Raw genomic sequence first — 23,729 nt, forward strand, 5'->3', positions numbered from 1 at the left:
AAATGAGATGAAACCAGGAAGGGAGAGCAAAATGATAAGTCAGTGAAATAAAGGGGTTAGCAAGGGAGCTATGTGGGCTTCCCTGGTGGCTCAGATGGTAAAGCGTCTGCCTGCAGTGAGGAGACCCAGGTTCGATTCCTGGGTTGGGAAGATCCCCTAGAGAAGGAAATGGCAACCCAATTCAGTATTCTTGCCTGGAAAATCCCATGGACAGAGGACCCTGGTAGGCTACAGTCAATGGGGTTGCAAAGAATCAGACACAACTGAGCAACTTCACATAAGAGAGCTACAGTCCAAAAGTTTAGGGAAGGAAGTATTTCAAGAAGTGTAAAGTGATCAGCTACACTGAGTGCTGCTGACTGGTTGAACAGATGACAACTGACAATTTGCCTCTGCCATTACTACACTGGACGTCACTGACAAGACTCTTTTTTGCGCATAGCTAGATGAATACCAGATAGAACTCAGAACAAGAAAGACGTAATGTTAGGATGATGAATTCTCTGAGGTGATTTCAGAATCCTGAATTTGTATGCACTCAATCAATGAGATTCATGTATATGAACAATGCCTAAAGACTTCTCTTTGACAAGTTAGAAAAGAAAAACAAATTAAACGCAGAATAAAAATGAAACATGTAATAAAGATATCAGACATAAATGGACTATAAATTGGACAAAGAATAGGAAAAAAACCTCATGAAATAAAAGACCATATTTTTTTTCCAAAAAGATAAATAAATATGATCAATTTCTATGTAAATTATTTAACAAAAATACAGATGACAAAAATTGCTAATACTGTAAAGAAAGAGGGGTAACACTATAGAGCCTAAATACATTTATGCCACCGCATTTGTCAACTTCAATGAAGTAGACACATTTCTTGTACCACAACTGATCAATTGACTCAAGAAGAAATAAAATACATAATCTGAAGATTCAAAAAACAAAAAAGAGAGAGAGAGACTATTTTTGTGCAACTCTGGGAAAAGTTCTGTAGAAGTGGGTGCAAAAGGCAGTGAAACAGAAAAAGTAGAGATAACGCTTCAGTGCGGTTTTGGTGCAAAGGACAGCATAGAAACGGGGTAGTGGGGTCAGAGGAGTTTCTAAATACAGATGGGGTGATGTACCAGGAAAGAAGGTGATGCAGGAAGGAGGAGGAAACAGAGGCGAGAGCAAACTCCTTGACTGAATAAGAAGGGACAGAATCCAATGCACAAGGGTGGCCCTAAATAGGAACCTGGAGAGATTTTGTGTTTGAGTTGGAGGAGGGAGCAGAAAGTATCCATCGCTACAGCCATTATGTAGGACAAAGAACTAACACATTGTACTGGACTATTATGCAACTACCATTTTCTTTTCTCTGGCAACAGTCCCACTCTGCTGCAAGCCATTTCCTGAATTCTGCAAAACAGAGTTATATTCTTATATTTATAAAGAGAGTTATATTCTCATATTTTCTAACTTTAATTATCTAAAACCCAATGACTTTTCATTGCACTTATATTACACAACAAAATTCTTTATATGGCTTCAACAAACCTTAGTAAAAATATTTTCAATGTTGCATGAAAGCTCAATATCTTTTCTTAAATGAAAGTGGTCCAAAACCAATACAGTATTGTAAAGTAAAATAAAGTAAAAATAAAAATTAAAAATAAAATAAAATAAAAATAAATAAATAAAAGAAAGTGGTCTTGAAAAAATGGGGGGAGTTAGTCCTGTAAATTTTTTGTATGTTTCAACTGAATAAAAAAAAAGGTCCCTCTGTTTTCACATCATATTTCAATGTGACCTAGTTTAATCCTTTAATAGCTAGCTTTCAACAACTTTTATCGGCTTCCTACTGTGATATGAAAGATTAGATCCTGTCCCTAAGATGCAATCTCCCATGGAACATTTCCTTGGTGAAATATTCAATATTGTGGCCAATGGATGAAAATAAAATTCCTACAAATGCCTGTGTTATCATGAGTGAGAGCACTTCTAATAACTGTAAGGCATTGCCACTTTCAATCTAGTCCCTTCTGTTCCTCATGGATTGGCTTTTCCCATGCAGCAAAGAACTTCTGACGCACAAAAAATGAAAAGATTTCTTCAAAAAGGATTGAGCAAATACCAAATCCCTAGGCTACTGGACAAATTGAGATCTGACAGGTTGGGAGTCAATAAATTCCTTTCTTCACTTCTGGCTAGAAAATGGAATCCTTGATCTGGTCTCTGTAAGCCTGCTGATGAAAGTGTAGCAGGAATATAAACATAAAAGTAGTCCTAATTTCTTCCATTTGGAAATAAATTCCATAACACACGACCTTTCCTTGGTGATGATGGTAGATTTGCCAAAATAAAGATATTTGTATGACTACTGGCTTTAACAGTATCATAATATAAAGCTGTTTCAACTAGGGCTATAGCTGCTTGGTACAAGGGTCCACCCAGCAGCTTCCTTGCTTTTAAAATGAGATGTCTGTTCCCAAATTTTGTGGCCCAGGGTCTCAAGCTTGTTTGCAGAGCTACTTCCGGTCAGCTGCATCCACAAGTGTTTCTTGGGAGTCACACTTGCATTTCTGGGTCATTTAAGGTTTTGGGGCTTTCCTGGTGGCTCAGACGGTAAAGAATCCTGCCTGCAATGCAGGAGACCTGGGTTCAATCCCTGGGTCAGAAAGATCTCCTGGAGAAGGGAATGGCAACCCCCTCCAGTATTCTTGCCTGGAGAATTCCAGGGACAGAGGAGCCTGGCAAGCTACAGTCCATGGGGTGGCAGAGAGTTGGACATGACTGAGCAACTTACACTGGTAATCTCTGCACTGTGTATTAACATATCAGTACTTGGAAAAACTGGACTAAAAGTCAAAATCCACCCAGATGTAATACTCTGGACCTAGTTTCTTTGGGTGATCCAAGCAAAAGAAAATAAGTTGGTGTTTGTTTGAAAATCTTGTCCAGCAATGAGACTGGCATCAACCGTTTATAGTTTCAAAAGACCTTTATTTTATACTCACTCTCGGATTTCACATGATAAAGCAGAATAGAAAAATTGAGGGAAGAGAAACAGGCTCCCTAGCATTGAGCATATGAGCAGGAAGTATCATCTCTTTATCAATTAGAAAACAGCAACAGGATCATTAGAAATAGCTTTTCATTTGACCTCTAGGCAAGACTTTTGCTTTACAGATGTAGCTCACACAGCAAATAGAACACAGCTCTTCTATTTTCTAGTCCAGAGCTCTTATTATAGTATTCTCACTTGAAAGCTGGGATATTTAACATTTAAAAAGCCTAGAAGTCTAGAGTTTTTAAAAGAAGATGAAAAGGAAGGAGACTGAAGAGGACGGGGCAGAAGAGGAAGAAGAGAAAAGGAAAAGGAAAGATCTGAACTCACATTCCCACGGTCTTCTTTTTATGGACAAATTTATCTTGGATTAACTTTCTGGCTTGTTGCCCCCAGAAACCTGAGGAAGGTGAAACGTCAGTTGTGTGACGAGGTGATGGTGTTATGATAAAAATGACCCAGGACTGGCCTGTGCATCGGGCTGGGAGGAATGTAAATGAACTACTCATACACGTCTGGTGTTGGGCTTCCCTGAATGTGACGACTTTCACCACTGGGCTTGGTCCTCTGGGGAACTTTAGAAGATCTGCCAACAGAAATGTTACAAGAGATCTTTTTAAGATATGGACCTTCTAAGTCAGGAGGTTCCACACTTAACTAAGTGAATCTTCATTCTTGGCTCTTAAAATATCACTTGGAAAAAAAAGAAAAAAAAATTAAAACAACAACAACAACAACAACAACAACTCCCTGTGGATATGTATTTGGACTCTTCCAGGACTGGCAACCCACTCCAGTGTTCTTGCCTGGGGAATCCCAGGGACGGGGGAGCCTGGTGGGCTGCCGTCTCTGGGGTCGCACAGAGTCGGACACGACTGAGGCGACTTAGCAGCAGCAGCAGCAGCAGGACTCCCTGTGGAGAGAAGGTCTGGGGCAGCTCTGGGTCCTGTCCTTAAGTGAGTTAGTTGCTGAGTGTGACCCACGGTGATCGTGTCATTTTGATAGTCTAGTTGAGCATATGAACATGCCTTTGGGTGAACTGTAGGCATAACCAGGTGTCCCTCCTTGAATGAAATGTGTGTTCTCTAGCGCATCAGAGTCTTCACCATTCCCTATTGTCTTACATCTGGTTCACTCTAATTCAGCTTCAGTGTGATCCCTGAAAGTTTTACAGCCCTAGATTCTGGGTGGGGTAATTTCTTCCTACAGTCACATGACAAGTAATCTGTCAAGGGAAGCATGGACCCTCTCAGTATTTATGAGCTTTAGAGAAATAAAAACCATTCACCTAAAGGGATCTAACATAATTCTGTTTTGATCTCTTGTTTGTCTTTTCTTTTGTTTGCTCAAGAAACATAAAAACCTGCCATTCTGGCCCAGCAGGTTCCAAATTTTCTCTTTCCAATCCCTAGTTTCTACCTGCATGTAAGGTAAATTAATAAATAAGCCAGCCAAAATCTTAAAGGCATTCTGACTTACTTTAGATAATTCTTTTTTAACTAATTGGAAAATAGGTCTTGACAACATATTTAGCTGTCATATCCTAGGACAATTCCTTAGCAGATACGGAAAGAAACAATGTTTCAAAATAATTGGGCTGTATCTCCAAGGATTGAAACTAACAATTAGAAGTGTATCTTTTAAAGAAAATTTAGAATATGTGTGTGTGTCACTGAGGATGTAGAGCTGCTTTTCCTTTTTTTTTTTTATTTTAAACTGGTTACTAGCTGTCACCAAGCTAGAGGAAGGAGAACACGAGCACGGCATTCATCATTCAGTACTTCCAAGAACTTCATTTGAGAGAACAATCTACCTGTTTTAGTTTTTATGAGCCCCCTATGAGTTACAGATGCCAGCTGTCTTTTCTCTGGCCGTCTCTCTGATGACTGGCATAGTGGCACATAAAAGGGAAAGCAGTCGGTGTTGGGGAGGAAACACAGAGCTTACAGTGGGCCAGTCCATTATTAATGGAGAAAGTCACAGGGTAGCTAATGTGCGGATGTCAGACTTTCTAACTTTAAGAGAGTCCCCTTGGGAAGCAGTGCAGACAGATGTGTTGAAGGCAGAAGTGCAAGCAGCACGGCAGTCAGCAGGGGATCATTAGTCTGCTTCAAGAGCCTCGGCTCCGAGTGATTAAGAGGTAACAGCTTACAAGAGCCATGCATGATAACACATCCCAGGGTCAACACCCCAAATTCTTCTTAATTTTTTCTTACAAGGCGTAGGGTCTGAATGGCAAATATGTCCTACTAGTCTGTCAACAGAAACCCTTACAACTTGCATATTTCTCATTCTATCTATATAAAAGACAATGGACTCTTCCATGAATTAATCCTGAATTGTTTCTAGGTTTCTGTTAGAAGGGGAATATGGTGAAACTGTAGGTGAAAGGTGTCTAGGAAAGCACGTCCATGTAACTCATTTTAAACATACTTGCACATGGCAAAGATAAGAGCTGTTAAAGCTAGGATTAGCAGGGATTACTTTTAGTCTTAGCCAATCTGTCCTTTAATGAGGCCATTCATTCGCAATCTGAAAATTTCAGTATAATGAAAGAAAAGAATGTGTCACCCCAAAGTGTGCCATGTTAGCATATTGATTATTTTGAATTAAAGTTACTTAAATAGTGCAAGTAAGACACTGACCCTCCTTTGTCCTCCTGAAAGCAGGAAATAAATCTCCCACGTGAAAGATACTCTCTTAGTACAAAAGGAGAGATTATCTCTTATCACTAGAGATAGGGAATTTAGGGCCAAGAAGGACACAACAACCCACTTCAGTATTTCCTGCCTGAACAATCCCATGAAGAGAGGACCTGGAAGTCTACAGTCCAAAAGGTTGCAAATAGTCGGACACAACTTAGCGACTAAGCACAAGGATGTTCTGACCAACTTTGCTACTTCTTTACTCATTTACTACCCAGAGTCCAAACTTCTTTGTCTCGACAATCCTTCAAAAGCTTATTGCTTCTTTGTCTAAAAAGTATAAAAGCAACCTGCTTTGGTCACTTAAACTTTGAATCTCGTATTTGTATGGGCCCCTGTATGTACAGAATCAAATTTGTTTTTTTTCCTGTTGATCTTAGGCCAATTTATTAGGCCAGCCAAAGAACCTAGAGGGAAGAGAGAAAAGGTTTTCCTCCCCTACAAGAGCTACACACTAATCTTTATGGATCTACCCTGACATTAAAACAGGAAAAGCCACATGTGGTACTTAAGAGGGGAGAGCCTAATGTGAGGTTTGCTGAATGAAACCACTCATGGTCAGAAAACTGGCAGAATAGCATTCTCTGCATTACCCTAATATACTTAGCCCTGAACCTCTGGATTTAATTCAGACTTGATCCCTAATTGCTTATGAGCTGTCTGGAATGTTGGTACATCACCAGATAATTTGTGTTGATTGCATTGCAGTCAAAGATTGCTGCTGGGTGCACGAGATTTTGTTGAAAATAAAAGGTCTACCAGTGGAATGAACATTTGGTACGGTGTCTGCTACAAAATAAAACGCAACATATTTCAGATCACAGCCACTCTCAGGCTTTGGACCACTGATTCCCCTACACTCCCCCCATACCTCCACCTCTGCAGTATTTCACTGGTTGATTTTTAGTGATGAATGCTGCATTTCCCCAGCTGAGATGAGTATGAAAATGAAAAGAGACGCTATGTCAACTTGAATTTAAAGTTTTCTAACCTGAAAATGAACTAGTCTTCTTAGCATAATGCACTCCCCCGCAAGCAATTCTCTTAACTAGGTTACAGTGCCACTTGGGAATAGGGGTGTTTATATGTATATTTTTTTTCATTCCCTGCAGAAAGTCAAATCATCTGAGCATTGCTCAGTGCAGATCTAATGCACACCATTGCACACTTGCCCCAGTAACACACTGAAGGTCTGCCGCTGGAGACTCAAAACAGCTCCAGGCAGAAACAAAGCAGATTACTGCCAACCCAGGCATTTTTAGTGATAACCAACTCTCAAGGCAGAGTAGCAAGGACAGTTATTTTAACTTGAAGAACCAGAGTGATTTTCAAAAGGAAAATCAGCAATAAAGTAGTTATATGGGTTGCAGGAAGGCTTCCCAAGTGGCTCAGCAGTAAAGAATCCATCTGCCAATGCAGGGTATGCAAGTTCGACCCCTGGGATGGGAAGATCCCCTGGAAAAGGGAATGGCAATCCACTCCAGTATTCTTGCCTGGGAAATTCCATGGACAGAGGAGCCTGGCAGGCTACAGACCAGGGGGTCACAAAGAGTCAGACGTGAATTAGCAATTAAACAACAACAAGAGACCCATATATCCACATATTGTAGAAATACCTCCAAGCAATGTCAACATCTTCTTCCCCCAAAGGGTGGAACAAAATACTTACACAGAGAAAGAATTAGTTAACAATGGAGCATCATCTAAAATTTGAGCTGGAAGCAACCTCAGAGATCACTAAATACAACTGTTATTGTATTAATATGAAACTAATCTATAGCTAATCTCTGGTTTAACCACATTACAGCAGAAAATAAGGCCTGATCTGTACAACTTTAACATGTTGAAGGTTTTCTTTTCTTGGATTAATATATAATAAATTAAAATAAGTATTACATGGGCACTAGAAAATAATGTGAACATATATATTTTATTACTACATTATTCAAAGTTGTTATATTATTATTTCTACTTAGGTAGACTGTCAAGTTATATAACAAATGTGCTTCAGTAATTTCTCCTTGTATTTTCAATTGTTTAATATTATAAATTTTGACCTTATGTTTTACGATATTTAATATAATTGGAATATCTTCACTGAGATTTGAGTATTCAATAATAAAAAAGCATCCTTTGCCAATTAAATGTTTTTGCATGTAAATATGGAGAAGGAAATGGTAACCCACTCTAGTATTCTTGCCTGGAGAATCCCAGGGACAGAGGAGCCTGGTGGGCTGCTGTTCATGGGGTCGCACAGAGTTGGACACGACTGAAGCGACTTAGCAGCAGCAGCAGCAGCATGTAAATAATACTTTGGTCCTAAACTGATAATTCTACCTTCTTCTTTTTTTTTTAAATAAAGCTTACTTTATGAGGAGAATAGATATCTTATTTGAAATGATGCCATCATATTTTGACTAGATCAAACAGATTTTTAATTCAATTGTATGTTCTCATTAAATACAGAAATTATACCTCTATATTTTCTGTTACAAGTTACTATTACTGTTACAAGTTTCTGTTACTCTTATTTGTCATCTTTTTGTGTATTTTTTATTTATGCTGTTTTTCTCATTTTTCCTTTTTGGGCTTCATTTTAACTGAATAGTTTCTTTGACTAAACTTGCTCTAGCAGTTTGAAAGGTATACATTTTGTTTTTATACCTACTGAGATCTCTATTTCTTTTAATTATTAAAATAAAGAACACCATAATAACTTCTGGCTCCCTGTCAAAGTAGAAAGAGTACAATATGAAATGCTAAGTGTGCCGTGACATAAAATAAAATAGTTTATATATATATATAATGATCAAACATCTTTATCAATTATATTGATTATATAAAATTAGACCTTTATTCCCTAACTGTTGTTTACAAAGCTTCCTGATCACTAAACTTTCCTTTATTCTTTTTACATGACCATTGTTTCAGAGAATCTTTGTTTTCTTGTACTTGACTGAAAGCACAAGAGAAGCATCTCTTAATTTTATTGTATTTCCTTAAGGCATCTCTTTCACCTGTATTTTTAGTGTTTGTTTTGTTTTGCATCCTCAGGCAATAGTTGACACCTCCCCTTCAACCCCTCCCCTCTTTTATCACTGAATATTTTTTTAAAGTCACTGTGCTGGAGTTTTTTTTATTTTTTTAAACTTTATTTATTAACATTGGTTGTAATTCTATCCATGTCTGAGGTTCACTAACCAAAAATGTGTGTATTACTTTATTATTTCTTTTTTTTTTAAATTTTATTTATTTTTTTATTTTTTAAATTTTAAAATCTTTAATTCTTACATGCGTTCCCAAACACGAACCCCCCTCCCACCTCCCTCCCCATAACATCTCTCTGGGTCATCCCCAATCACCAGCCCCAAGCATGCTGTATCCTGCATCAGACATAGACTGGCGATTCAATTCTTACATGATAGTATACATGTTAGAATGTCATTCTCCCAAATCATCCCACCCTCTCCCTCCCTCTGAGTCCAAAAGTCCATTATACACATCTGTGTCTCTTTCCCTGTCTTGCATACAGGGTCGTCATTGCCATCTTCCTAAATTCCATATATATGTGTTAGTATACTGTATTGGTGTTTTTCTTTCTGGCTTACTTCACTCTGTATAATCGGCTCCAGTTTCATCCATCTCATCAGAACTGATTCAAATGAATTCTTTTTTACGGCTGAGTAATACTGCATTGTGTATATGTACCACAGCTTTCTTATCCATTCATCTGCTGATGGACATCTAGGTTGTTTCCATGTCCTGGCTATTATAAACAGTGCTGCGATGAACATTGGGGTACATGTGTCTCTTTCAATTCTGGTTTCCTCGGTGTGTATGCCCAGAAGTGGGATTGCTGGGTCATAAGGTAGTTCTATTTGCAAATTTTTAAGGAAGCTCCACACTGTTCTCAAACTGACCAAGGGTGGGGTGAGGTGGTTCCATAATTCCTATCTCAGAAGTTAAATTTTAGGCAATTTGAAAACTATTTTTCCATTCCAACAGTGGTATCTGGCTATCACTGATTAAATAAGATTTGAGGAACTGAGATAGAACTTTTTATTGCTTTAGTTTTCACCTTCTGGGTAAACTGGGACCACCCTTTTCTTATGTCTACATCCAATATGCCATGTTAGCCTCTTTCCCTATAATTAGCTAGAACTGCTAATTTTCTAATAATTCTTGGGGTGGGGGAGGTCATTTGTGTATATGTGTGTTGGTGTGTATGTATACTGGTAAGTATGATAGAACATTACTTCTGTATTCCCTTAGAAAAATGTTTTATAACAATGAAGCAGGCGTCATATACTTAAATTGAAAGAAAGTGTTAGTTGCTCAGTCTTTCCAACTATTTGCGACTCAATGGTCTGTCCATGGAATTCTCTAGTCAGCAATATTGGAGTGGGTTGTCATTCCCTTCTCCAGGGGATCTTCCTGATCCAGGGATCGAACCTGGGTCTTCTGTATTGCAGGCAGATTCTTTACTGTCTTAGCCACCAGGGAAGCCAATATTTAAAGTAGGTGTCCAGATTTAATGTGCATTTGATAGATAAATACAAAGTGGCTATTGCTTGAGGACTTTAAAGATGTTTTTTCTGTCCTCCTTGTTACACTTCAGTTCTTTAGTTGTTAGTATCTGCTCTAGTGTAACTGTCTGTGTTCCCTCAGAATTCATATTTTGAAATCCTAAATCATAAAGGCAATGGTATTAGTAGGTGGTGTCTTTGAGGGGTGATTAGGTCATATGGTTTGTGCCCTCACAAATGAGATTATTGCTTCTATAAAAGAGATCCCACAGAACTGTCATGTTCCTTCTATACAGTGAAAACGTGCTGGCAATCAACCAAGGGGCTTCCCAAGTGGTGCTAGGGGTAAAGAACTTGTCTGCCAATGCAGGAGACAAAAGAGAGGTGGGTTCCATCTCTGGATCAGGAAGATCCCCTAGAGAAGGAAATGGCAACCCACTCCAATACTCTTGACTGGAGAATCCCATGGACAGAGAAGTCTAGCAGGCTATGGTCCATAGGGTCACACAAAGTCTGACACAAGTGAAGTGACTTAGCACAATCAACCAAAATGAGAGTCCTGACCTCACCTTGCTGGCACCCTGATCTCAGACTTCCAGTCTTCTGAACTGTGGGTGTAAATGTCTGCTGTTTATAAGCTACCTAGTCTGTAGTATTTTATAGTAGCCTGGATGGATTAAGACAGTATTGAATGGTCATTTCTCTATTTGATTTACCTGTGCTACGTGTATAAGTAATTTTTCAAGTAAACTTTTGATGGTAATCCTCTGATTTTAGTTTGATTTTTGTTGTTGTTCAGTTGCTCAGCCATGTTCAACTCTTTGAGACCCTATGGACTGCAGCATGCCAGACTTAACTCTGGGAGTTGGTGATGGACAGGGAGGCCTGGCATGCTGCAGTCCATGGGGTCGCAGAGTCGGATATGACTGAGCAATGGAATTGATGTCCATTGAGTCAGTGATGGCATCCAACCATCTCATCCTCTGTTGTCCCCTTCTCCTCCTGCCCTTAATCTTTCCCAGCATCAGAGTCTTTTCCAATGAGATGGCTCTTCGCATCAGGTGGCCAAAGTATTGAAGCTTCAGCCTTCAGCATCAGTCCTTCCAATGAATATTTAGAGTCAATTTCCTTTAAGATTGACTGGCTTGATCTCCTTGCTGTCCAGGTGACTCTCAAGAATTTTCCTCCACAACACAGTTCAAAAGCATAAACTCTTCAATGCTCAGCCTTCTTTATGGTCCAGCTCTCACATCCATACGCGACTAGTGGAAAAACCATAGCTTTGACTATATGGACCCTTGTTTCTTTCTTTTTTCATAGAAAACTGGGTAATAATAAATCAGCCTTACCTGCCAAAAAACCATTTTAAAATGCTTTCCACCCTAACTTATAACCTATTTCACAATACTACTCAAAAAAAAAATCTTTAGCAATTTCTAACTTCTCTTTGGAAAAACACCAAAATCTTTACTACCACATCTGACTCTAGCGTCTGCCTGCATCCCAGCCTGAGACCGGTCCCACTCTTCCTGCTGCTCTGGAGGTCCCACCACCCTTCTCTCTCATGGCCAGGCAATCTCCCCACCCAAGACCTATGCGCTATTGTCCTGTCTAATCTGTGAGTCCTTCTTTCCTTGTCCTCTCTCATCCTTAAAAATCTAATCTACGTCTTATGTCTGGAGCTATGTCTCCAGGGAAGCCTTCTCCCAGACTACAACATGTCCTTCTCTTCTACAGGGTCAGATCACTGAGCTCTGTTCTTCTCCCACCTCATAACCGAGAGTTCACGTCCCACTGTGATTATCTGATTACCCACTCATGCCCCAGCAGAACTGTAGATTCCATGATAAGAGGAACCACTCTGTTTTTGCTCATTTCTGTACCTGCCATAACTGCTGGCATCTGAGAAATTCTGCCAAAGTTTGACGCTTTCACTTAAAAAAATAAAAATCTATTCTCTTCAACCCCAATATCCTAATTTATGTACTGCAATGGAACCCAATCATAAATTTTGTAGATCACAATAACTTCACTGAAGTAGGAATTGTACACTGATAAGGAATGCTAGCTTGCAATACAGTGAACAAACAGAGAAGGTAGCAAAAACTACAGACAAGGTGTAGTGATGTTTTGTTATACTTAGGTTTTTATTTTAGAGATGTCTCAATCTGGCCCTATTTTGCAGTAATCAGGAACCATAAATGGAAGAAATACAGGGTACTTAAATCGTCTACTATTTATTTTGAAAATCCTATTTATTCTTTTGAAAGGCAAATCTGGGTTTGCATGAAATGGTAAGAACTGGGGCTTCAAGCACCTATAAAACTGAAGCATTCTGGCATTTCCCAGGTGTTTCCTAGTGTATGTGTCAGTCTGAGGGAAGGAGAAAGTGTACAAATTCTAAATGACTTTGCAAAGTAGAGATGCTTTGGATATTTTTGAGTCACTACATTATCAACTGCAGCTATCTTTCCAGCTGTGCTGCCATATGGATTTATGAATTCCTGCAGAGTGTTGTTATAACACAACTCCTTTCCAGGGGTTAATTTTGATGGTAAGGATGGTGATAATGTGTTAGCCTACGACCAGCTGATGTGAGAAAAATAGGGTGTACTGCAGTAAGAAATGGGAATGAGCATTCTTGCTCCATACAACGTGGCTGCCCACTGCTTCGTCAGCAGCCAGGACCCACCTAAAACATCATCAACAGTCTCCCAACCTGCTTCTGCATTAAATTTGTGACAGTTCTTTTAGTTTACAATGTAGGCAGGGTTGGTCCTTCTATAAAAGGATTACTATTTCATTCAAAATTTTGTATTTATTCTCTATGTTTCAAATACCAAAATTATTAATGACTATAGCTAACTCACATAAGCATGATGGGTTAAAGAAGCTTTTTGTCTTTACAGTTGGACCTTGATCAATAAACAGCCACTTCATTAAGTCATCTTCTTCTAAATCAGAAGCTATAATCCTATCTTTAGACAAAATGCTACCATCTAGTGTTGCCTGGTCTTTGATTTGACCAACTCCATGTATTTCTTTTCTAAATGTCTAAAAACTAAACCAAATGAGATAAAAATGTATATCAGAAAAATGGCCAACTTCAGGATTGTACTATCATATTCATAGGATCAGGACCCTTGGCAGTGGTAAATATTCTGCTTGAGAGTTCCATTTCTGATCTCCCAACCAGACTCTATTTCCAAATTTCCAGGACTCAGCCAGCATTTCCTCATTCTATGTACTGCACCATTATCCTGCTTAATTCAATGTAAAGTTGTGATGCACTGACCTGACAAAACACTGATTCATTTCTGAAAATGTATCGAAAGAGCTGCTCGTTTCCTTCTTCAGCTGAAAAGACAAGATTCCTATTTCTAACAGGCATTAAAACAAGAATGCTTGCCATATATCCTTCGGTGATTGTCCACTGGATTATTTATGAAATGCTCAGGCAGGTTCATGTTGTTGGAGGATCAGCATTGATCATTTGTTCTGCTCTGGCTGGTAGCACTCTACTGGGCATATAATGTGCTTTTCACATCTGCAGACTCTTCACAGCCCACCTAGCACCTAGGTTTACACACAGTATCATCCTTCACTGCTTTTTGGGACAGGATACCTCTGAAAGGGAACTCTGCATGCAGGTGAGCTTTGTTGAATGATCACAGTCAACTTTTATGGATCAAATCTCACTTTCCAAATGCCATTTTCTTTTGGTGCTAATGTGTTTGACCCTCACTCTGACAGATGAATGGTTCTCCACTTCTAAGGATCAAACCTGGAGATAATCACTTTGATTTTTTTTTTTAATGTCTGAAAAGAAAATAGAGACATTCTCAACTTGAAGTTAAATCTATCTACAACTATACAGCCTATCATGAAATTAAGTACAGAGTAACTATTATATCAGGAGAGAAGCTGGGTAATTAGGGTCATCAGCAATGAACTATAAAATCTTTGATTTTGGCTAAATAAAGAACATGGAAATGTATGTATAAAAGCAAAGAAGAAGAAGAAGAAAAAAATCGTGAGATTTAGTTTTGCTTTTTTTTTTTTTTTTAAAGAACTAAATGATCTTCTCTAGGCGACCAAAGAAATTCAACTAATTGCTATTAAGTATGTGTGTCCTCAGTTGCTCACCCATGTCCAGCCGTTTGTGATCTTATGGACTGCAGCCCGCCAGGCTCCTCAGGCCAGGGGGCTCTCCAGGCAGAAATACTGGGCTGCTGTTAAGCAGCTGAGTCTGTTTCTAAGTGTTATGGCCTGGAACTTGCTATAGGTGCAAAGACAGTTTAAATATGCCTCTTACTAGAATTGAAAGGAGAATGAAGGTACAAAGTGTACAGCTACCATGCCCGGGGTGATCTTCTTTGAAAACAGACCAGCAATTCTCTATTACAGGTTAGTTTAAGAAACTGGGGGCCTCAGAATTATTTTAAGACCAGGGAATGCTTCTATTGATACAACTCATTTTCTGTACTCAAAAAGTATGCAGTTATTGATATTCAGCATTCAAAAGTATAGTCATGAAACATTCAAGTTGTTTTAAAGAATGGATAGGAAAGTTCAAAGGCAAAAAGTACATCAGTAGCATCAGAGAATATGCTTAACTGACTTTGGAAATAATCAATATCAGAAATGTTCATCTCAACTCTTCTTATCACATCTAGTGATGGAGAAGCTTACCATTCCTCTAAAAATGTGGGGCTTAATTTCTCCCTTTTGCTTTCCTTATCGATTCCTTCTTTTTTTTTTAACATTTAAAAACATTATGGCAAAAGTCACATATATTATTTTAACCATATTTAACTGTATAGTAAGTGCAATCACATTGTTGTGCAACACTACCATCATCCATCTCCCCAATTTTTCACCTTCCTAAACTGAAACTGTGTCCCCCTTAAGCACTAAATCCTCATTTCCCTTCCTCACCACCCCAAACCCTGGTCCCCTGGCATCCATCACTGTACTTTCTGATTCTAGGAATTTGACTAGTCTAGGTATCTCATATAAGTGGAATCAAACAGTTGAGCTACATTATCTCATGGCTGAGAGAAATAGAGCCTGGGTCTGTTGTGGTAAGGACATATAATCCTAGTGGCCTCTGCTTCCAAACATGAAATACATCACCAGGCTGTTTAGGTCAGACAAGTTTATAACAAGTAGTCCCTGATCCAGGAGGCTTTTTTCTTCTCAACTAGTGAAAAAAAGGAGGTTTAATGAAAGGAGAAAAACCTCATCTTCCAAACTGTTTCACATTTCTCTATGCTGATTACATCAGCCGGGTGCCGTAACCTCCTCTGATTGACAAAGTGGGAAGAGAAAAAAAAGGGAGGAATCAGCTCATTAAGTTTCAGATTAAAAAATCCAGGTTTGTATTTTTCAAAGAAACATGGTAGAGTCAAGGAGCATCTAACAAGACTGCCTTAAGAATATTTAATACAAGATAAAAAAAAACCAACCTAGTACTACGGTGCTGATTAACCTATCACTAACTAAATATTAACCTTTTCTCAGTGAATTTCAATAGATATTTACTCAAATGAATATATAATGCTTTGGGCTTAGAAGTAGAACTTGGAATGCATATTCCATAGAAATAAAATCATAAAAGTTGGTTTCACTGAGTTTGATACACAATATTCTTGAAGGCTGGAATAGCAGTATTATTTCGGTGCTGTCCCCATCAGCATTTTAAACATTATTTCCCAGGGTTCCATGTCTGGATGTCAGAAAGCTACATACTGCCTTCGTGACAAAACCTCTTCGGAATCACTGGTCTCCAGCAAGGTCAGTCTTAACTTGCTGAGCACCTGTGGTTCTAAAATTTACTTACAGGAGATAAGGCACCTCTCAGGTAAGTCACTTTTCAGGTGACATGAAATGGACATCAAAGGGCAGCTACCTCAGTGGTGAACAAACAATAAAGACTCAAGGTCCTAAGAATATAATTTATCATTTGTTACTTAAACATCTTAAAAACTGAGCCTATTTTTGGGCACCTTCTCTCAATCCACACACACACCCCAAGACAGCTGAAATGCAATGCCGACCCTTTGTCCTGATATGTGCAGCCATCCATGTCCCCACTAAAACCAGCAAAGGAGATGGTTACAATGCATAGAATGAGATTCTTTTTATGGTTTTTCATGACAATTGAGTGACTGTTAATCTCACAGCCATTTAAAAATTTCAAACTTTACTTTTTTTTCAAATTGCCATATAAAATAAGCTGAAGACTATGTTTCCTAGATTATTTTAAAAATTCTCAGAAATCTTTTAAAAACCTTAGCTCCTTTGAGGCCCACTTAATGCTTTGCTTCTTCTAAGGAAATGAATGAACTCCAGGCACATACTATACATACTAATGTACGATGTAAAGAATTATAGAGAGCTTGGCCTAAGAAGAGATGATCGGTAGACTTTACCTCAAGTGTCACGTTGCATTTTTAAGAGCAATTTTCAGATGTTAGGAGAATGGCTAAATCAGCATTTTAATAAAACCACAATGCCAGATCATGATGAGCTTATGTTAATAATAGATGCATATTCCAGATGAATCTCTTGGAAGCGATATCTGAAAAATATTTGCCTACTTAAAAGTTGCTACATGAATATAAATCAAGAATCATGTTTTCAAAGACAAGCAACATTTCTGAGTTAACCTTAATTTCAAGCTTATGCAAATGAAAAAAATCAAACCAAGCCTAATTAATAAAATCAAGAATGTCTGCATATTTGAATTGTGAAAACTGGTACCACATCTATTATATCTTTTTATCCTTAAAACACATTGGAGAGGTTTAAAGGGCAAAGAGGTTTAATTGGTCACCTGATGTGAAGAACTGACTCATTAGAAAAGACCCTGATGCTAGGAAACATTGATGGCAGGAGGAGAAGGGGACGGCAGAAGATGAGATGGTTGGATGGCATCACCAACTTGAAGGACATGAGTTTGAGCAGGCTCCTGGAGCTGGTGATGGACAGGGAAGCCTGGAGTGCTGCAGTTCATGGGGTCGCAAAGAATCAGACACAACTGAGAGACTGAACTGAACTGAAAGGGCAAAGATACATCCCATTTGGTTGGCATAATATTGTGTAAGGATTTGTGAGTTTCGCTGGGAATCAAGATGTGGTATAGGAGAGAATCTGAAATCTCAGTAAGAGAAAGTAGAGGAATAAGCTGGTAGTGGAGGGACTGCTTCCTAAGGAAGGTGGCTAGTTGTCCAAACAACACAGAGAGAAAATTAGAACCTAGCCAATAACATGTCAGTATCCAAGAAGGTCTGATATGATGGATGGGGTTGGTAATTATACTACCGGGAGGTCACAGTATCAAAAATAGTGTGTTACAGTTTGAGGTTTGCAGCTGGGTAAAAATGGAATCTCCGTGTACCGTTGGCTGACACATTAAAGCAAGAGCTAAACTGTCTGGATTGCAATGGAGCTAATACAGATGCACCAGAAAATCTGAAGTTACATAAAATTGGTAAGCATGGGAGCCAGGCTGGGGCAGGAGTGGGGAGTAAGACATGGACAGGGGAATTAGGCAATGCCTGCCTTATCCATTATACATTCTTGACTAGAATGTAAATGTCTTAAAGATTATTCTGGGCATAAAGGAGGCTCATTTCAGCAGAGCAAGATTAGTCCTGGCCCAGTGACCTGTCAGCATAGTTAGGACTAATTAAGACACTGGGTGAGCTGGATTCTGAAGGTGACATCTTGATGCTGGAACTCAAGTATGTGTGGGGAGACAGAAAAACAAGAAGGTTCAGAGCAGTTATATAATTGGCTCAAGTAAGTTAACTGCAGTGCTAGGATTAGAATGCGGGTGTCCTAGTTTCATGCTTTCACCTTTGTCCTACAGCAAAGACAAAATATTCCGCTGAAATAACCTTGCAGTAGAAAGGCATTGATTTTTTTCAGGCTATAATATTCAAGATATATCTAGATTCAAGCAAATTTCTGAGACCCTGGAGATATTTGCAAATAGAAAGGTCTTGCTGGGACAAGATCTATTTGATTTTTTAGGGCAGAGACACACATTTTCCACTCAGGCTGCACATTAGAGTCATCTGGAATGCTATTAAAACTATGAATGTGGGACTTCCCTGGTGGTGCAGTGGCTAAGACTCTGCATTCCCAATGCAGGGGGCTCGGGTTCGATCCCTGGTCAGGGAACTGGATCCCACATGCTACAATTAAACATCCCACGTGCCACAATTAAGTTTGCAAGCTGCAACTAAAGATTCCATATGCTCCAACTAAAAGAACCCTCAAGCTGCAACAAAAATGAAAGATCGAAGATCCCATGTGCCACAACTAGGACCCAGTGCAGACAAAAAAAAAAAAAAAAAAACTATTAATGATGCCAGAGGAATCCCTCTCAAAAAATTCAGACTGCATTGATCTAGAATGGAACTCAAAGAATTAATGCATGCAGCATCCAATAACTATTTGCACAGTTGTCTCCTGACTGTAAAAAAAAATAAAAAATAAAAAAAGGGGGTGCACATTCTAGGGAAAGGTAACTCCTGAACCTGCCATTGATTAACATGTGACCTCACTTAATCTCTTTGCTTCAACTTTATTTTCTATAAAACACATGTCTTTACTCCTTATAGGATTACCATGTGGATCCAAAGATAATGCAATGTAAACTAAAGATTATAAACCCCCTAAGGAACTCTACAGACACTGTTATAAGGTCCCTGAGTCTGATGCTGTGTGAATGAGATCTAAGTTCAATGGGGATGCATTCTGTATAAAAGCATTCAAAGATGACAATTATATTAAGCCAGTCCTTTCTTAGTTGTTCATTTCTCTTAACAACAAGGACAAAACTGGAGGAAAGCCTGAGGTGATTATATTTTATTCTAAATTCTTTTAAATATGAACTTGATAGAAGAGATGTTCTGCCCTTCTGCTTGGGTTTGATGTGAAAATCAAAGTACTCCACCTCAGCAGGGTGAATCTTGGCTGGTTTTGCAGAAAAGGGATCAAAGTGGGTGGATCTTCGATCTGGTGCTGCCTCAGAGTCCACTGGAACAATGGTTCTGAGGGACCCTGCCCCAGGCTTATGGAATCAGAATATCCATGGGAAAAGGCTGGTCACCTGTGGCTCTCACATGCTGCCCTGGTGATGCTTCCACTTCCTGCACATCCCTGGACATAAGTGAGGAGTGCAGGGGCATCACAGATACAGCTCAGGGATTCTCAGACTTTAATGTGCATGCAAATCACCTGGAGATTTTGTTAAAATGTGACTTTGGAGACAACAGGCCCTGTGTGGGTCCCAACACTGCCTTTTTAACAAACTTTCAGGTAAGGAAGATACTTTTGGCCCATGGACCACATTTTGAGGAGTGAGGATCTCGGTGACATATAAAAGGAAGGTGGAAACAAAAACCTCCCTTGGTGAACAGTTCATGGGGATTTCACCTGTGAATAATCTGGTAATTCTAGTATGCTAGGAGGAAGAACCTCAAAGCACCTCACTTCTGTTCCTATTTAATGAGCAGTTGGTTAAAGATCATGAATTTCTGCTGTCAAATGATCTGGGAGTTGATGGAAAGCAAGGTGAAAAATTTGAATCTTCTAAAACTCTATTCCTAATGTGAAGAAGCATCACAGACAACCTCATCATCCACAGCAATTTCTATTTTTTTTTTTTGGTGTTTGGGTTAAGCTTTAATAGTACTGTATATGCAATGACATCACATCTGGATTTGTACCTATTAACCAAGAGATGACAAAGACGCTATGCATGGTGATTGGTAGAGCACTGGAAATACCTGCTGACTGAAAAGCTTTTCAAAGTAGATTAATTGCTGTTCATTTCTGTGGTATCCTAAGAAGGTCTGACACTGCACAGCTTTTGAAACAGGACATACAGCATCCTTTACAATGGATTTCATGCCATTACCCAGTATCCCACTGATATAATAAAAGCCTGACTCATTTCCTTTCCTCTGCATGATCTGTTACAATAGAAACTGGGATACCATATGCTGGGTTTAAAACGCTCAGTATGGCCAGCAGCTCTTGGTGATGCTGCCAGCTTTAAGGTAATCATAGCCTAGAGAAGCAATGAGAGAATCACTGCTGGACAGTTTGCATTGGGGGGTTTTGAGTAATTGGGGAGATTTCATCAGATAATCATTGACTCCACTGCCCCAAACTGATGGATGTCTGTGATAGTCTCATATAACCTTCAAGACCCACTTGGTTGTTGTCTCGCAAATTCCCTTGCCTTGCCCGCTTTGCCCACAGTATTACTGAGCTCACAGTTTCTAATACAGCCCATAATGAGAATATTTATTTCCTTGTCTTTTGCCATCAAGACTGTCAGGAATGTCAGCACAGTTCCAGAAACTGGATTTCAGAGCTGCTGACTGCTGCCAGCAGAGACAAGCAAATTTCAATGAATGTCTACAGAAATTTTTAATATATTTCTCAGTGGGAAGGGGAAAGTATTCAGGTGCCTCATTGCGGAGAAGCACAGCAGCATTTTGTGTGTTTTGCCTTTCCTAAAGATATCAGTATACCAGGAGGTAGTGAGGTATTTTTTTTTTCTCAATATGCTACACGATTAATTTTCAGAGTTGCTGCCATGTTGTGAAAGCTTAACACTGTGAAGGTAGCCTGCAGAAGAAATTAGCAAAATCTTCCATTCTTATTTTGATCAGATTTTGTACTAAGAGAGCTGTTAGTGTGAATGAACATCACTTTAAATATATGTCCAGTTAACTGTTTTCCTCATATAAAGGACAGGATTCCAGCAATGCAAATATAGTTTATAGACATATTTAGTCTTTATTTAGCTATTATTATGTAGTGATAGAACTAAAAAGGATCTGAGATTTCTTTTAATCTTTTCACTTAGAGATTAAGTGAATGTTGCACAGATAATTTGAACATAGTAGTCCAATATCTAATAATGATCTGAAACAGAACCAGGACCAGAACTCATGGCCTGGACTCCACATTTAATGGTTCTGATGCTAACTTGGAGAGAAAAGGAAGTCTTAAAGAATAAACCCATTTCTTCAGAACACAAACTCCTGAAATCCAATCTGGATTCTCTGCTGGTTTCTGAAAACCAGAAACCCTAACAATTCTATACCCTTCATTGAGACTTGGAGGGGTGCCTGCCTCTTCCACCTGCTTTTGTATTCTTCAGGCCTGAAATGCAAGCCTTGCAGCTGTTTTGCTGTTAAATAATTGTTATTTGCTGCTAAAAGTGTTAGTTAGGGCATTAGGCATGAAGGAAAGTTAAAACTTTTGAAGAAAGGAAAAAAATAAAATAATGTTTTCAAATTCTCAGTTTAAAATATTTTCTTTTTCAGTCATGAGTAATGCGCAATGGAAAATTAAGGTAATAACAAGGAGGGCAGACATCAAACTTTACCCAGAAAGACCACAAATGGAGTTTATCAGTCTTGTCAACACAAACTGTCGTGGAATACTAATAAATATCACTATTAAGCTTCCAGACTACTGAACTCTATGTGCAGTCAGATTCCCCTTTCAGTCATCATTAGCCCTTTTAGTAGACACTGCAAGTTGCCTACACAGCATTTCTCCATATTCTCCCTTATTCAAAATTATGATTTTTTTAGGGCCATCCCGCATCTGTATAAAATACTTGAGTTTTCTCTTTTGCCACTGGGGTGATCAATGAAATATACATACAAGTCCTTGGGCAAAGCAAACTTTCCATAATACAAAGGCAATTTACAATGGAGAGACATCTGACATTTGTCCTGGCCTCTTCTCATTTCTACCTTGGAGCATTGCAAACTTGGTGCCTTAGCCATGCCCCCCAGCCCCCGCCACCCACCCATTAGAAACTTCAAAGAATCAGAGAAAGGGCTTGAGTCCTGGTAGATACGCCTAAGTAGTGCCAACTTTACACTATATAACTTTGGAAGTCTTGTGTGTGTGAGGATAGCACAAACGTAAGTCCACGGAAGCCAGTGTTAGCTTTGTTTTCAGAGACCTGCAATCAAATGCATTCCTAACTGATCTAGTCATTATGTGTGCTCACAACATCACCCTGGTTCTGTGGTTAAGGGACTTTGGTTCTGGGTCTGATCACTTCACAGACACACAGTGAGATGAAATGAAGCAAGGCTGTCCTTTAATACAACCAAGTTGGCAGCAGTGCTGGCGATTTACCTACATGGTTTTATCAAGCAACAGGATTCTGATTTTGATTGACTCAGGTGTCTTTCCCCTTGTGCCAGGTAGACAGCAGCAGGATGGATCATTTGCACAATCTGATATTTTCTTATTCTAATTGTGGGAGGTACTGCCAACGATGCTTCCTCCACACAAAGGGACTTTGGGAATCTCTACAAATGACACTGTCCCCCAAGCTGATGCTCACGGGAGAACAATCAGCAAGCAAAATAGCAGCCAGTGAAGTGTGCACATTTGGGTGCACTTAGTTACCTCCAGAATGGGCTGGTGGGCCACACAGCAGCACCATCCCCTGACCTTGGCGGACTGACACAGTGCTTCTTGTTCTTGGCTTAAAGTTTTCAAGATCTGTTGGAAGAAATAAAGCAAAAGAGGTTTAAAATTTAACGCATTATGAGAAGGTAACATTACTTCAAAAAGAAGGTAAGAGTCTTTACAGCACCCAGATCAGGGAAATTCAACTTAAGCTTTTTCTGAGTTATTGTCTCATCCACCTAGATTTTATAGATTTTATAGCTAGACTGTAAGGTAGCCACTTGGCATATGTCCTTATTTAGATAAAAACAGTTAACATCAAATAAAAGTTATAAATTCAGTTCCTTAGTAACACTAGCTGCATCTTAAGTGCTCAGGGGCTACACACAGTCAGTTTCCACACCGGACAGTAGACAGAGAGAACGTGTACATCACTGCTGCAAGTTTCACCAGTACATGTTTGCCTGCAGCAAATATTTTTTTCTTTCATCTTTTCAAACATAAATCCTCTCAACAACAATTGTTTTAAGTGCTATTTCTTTACTTTTCTTTTTTTGGTCTAAAATATTTCATGTAGTAACCTGTTTCTGGATTTGAGGATTATTTTAAGCTACGTCTGTTCTGTAGGGCTATAAGCCCTGTATCCATGCGGATCAAACTTCAGTCATATGTACTGACTGTTTCCTCCACGCAGGCTATTTTGGCAAGTAATTTTATGGTGATTACCTTAAGTGATCCTAACAATAAGAACATGAGTTAAGTACGATTAATGTTTCCATTTTACAGACTAGAAAAGAGAGGCACTAACATTTTTTAAAGGGTAGGTATAACATCAGGAAGTAATGGAGCTAGGAAATAAATCTGGATAGCCTTCCTGGAGTTAAAAGTGGGATGTTTCCGTACTCAGGCTTGGTTTTAGAGATTAAAATCCCATGGAAGGAGGAGCCTGGTAGGCTGCAGTCCATGGGGTCATGAA

General features: G+C 39.1%; 1 protein-coding gene across 3 annotated transcripts in view; it reads right to left on the reverse strand.

Annotated features, from left to right (window-relative positions):
• CNTN4 (contactin 4) overlaps positions 1 to 23,729 on the reverse strand; it is a 616,632-nt gene that overhangs the window by 256,846 nt on the left and 336,057 nt on the right. For all 3 annotated transcript variants that reach the window (XM_018038420.1, XM_018038421.1, XM_018038419.1), the window contains exon 5: positions 22,751 to 22,846. In XM_018038420.1, the coding sequence (XP_017893909.1) occupies positions 22,751 to 22,846 (96 nt within the window). The remainder of the gene's footprint in view (positions 1 to 22,750; positions 22,847 to 23,729) is intronic.

Source organism: Capra hircus, chromosome 22 (genome assembly GCF_001704415.2).
Source record: "Capra hircus breed San Clemente chromosome 22, ASM170441v1, whole genome shotgun sequence".
NCBI lineage: Eukaryota > Metazoa > Chordata > Mammalia > Artiodactyla > Bovidae > Capra > Capra hircus.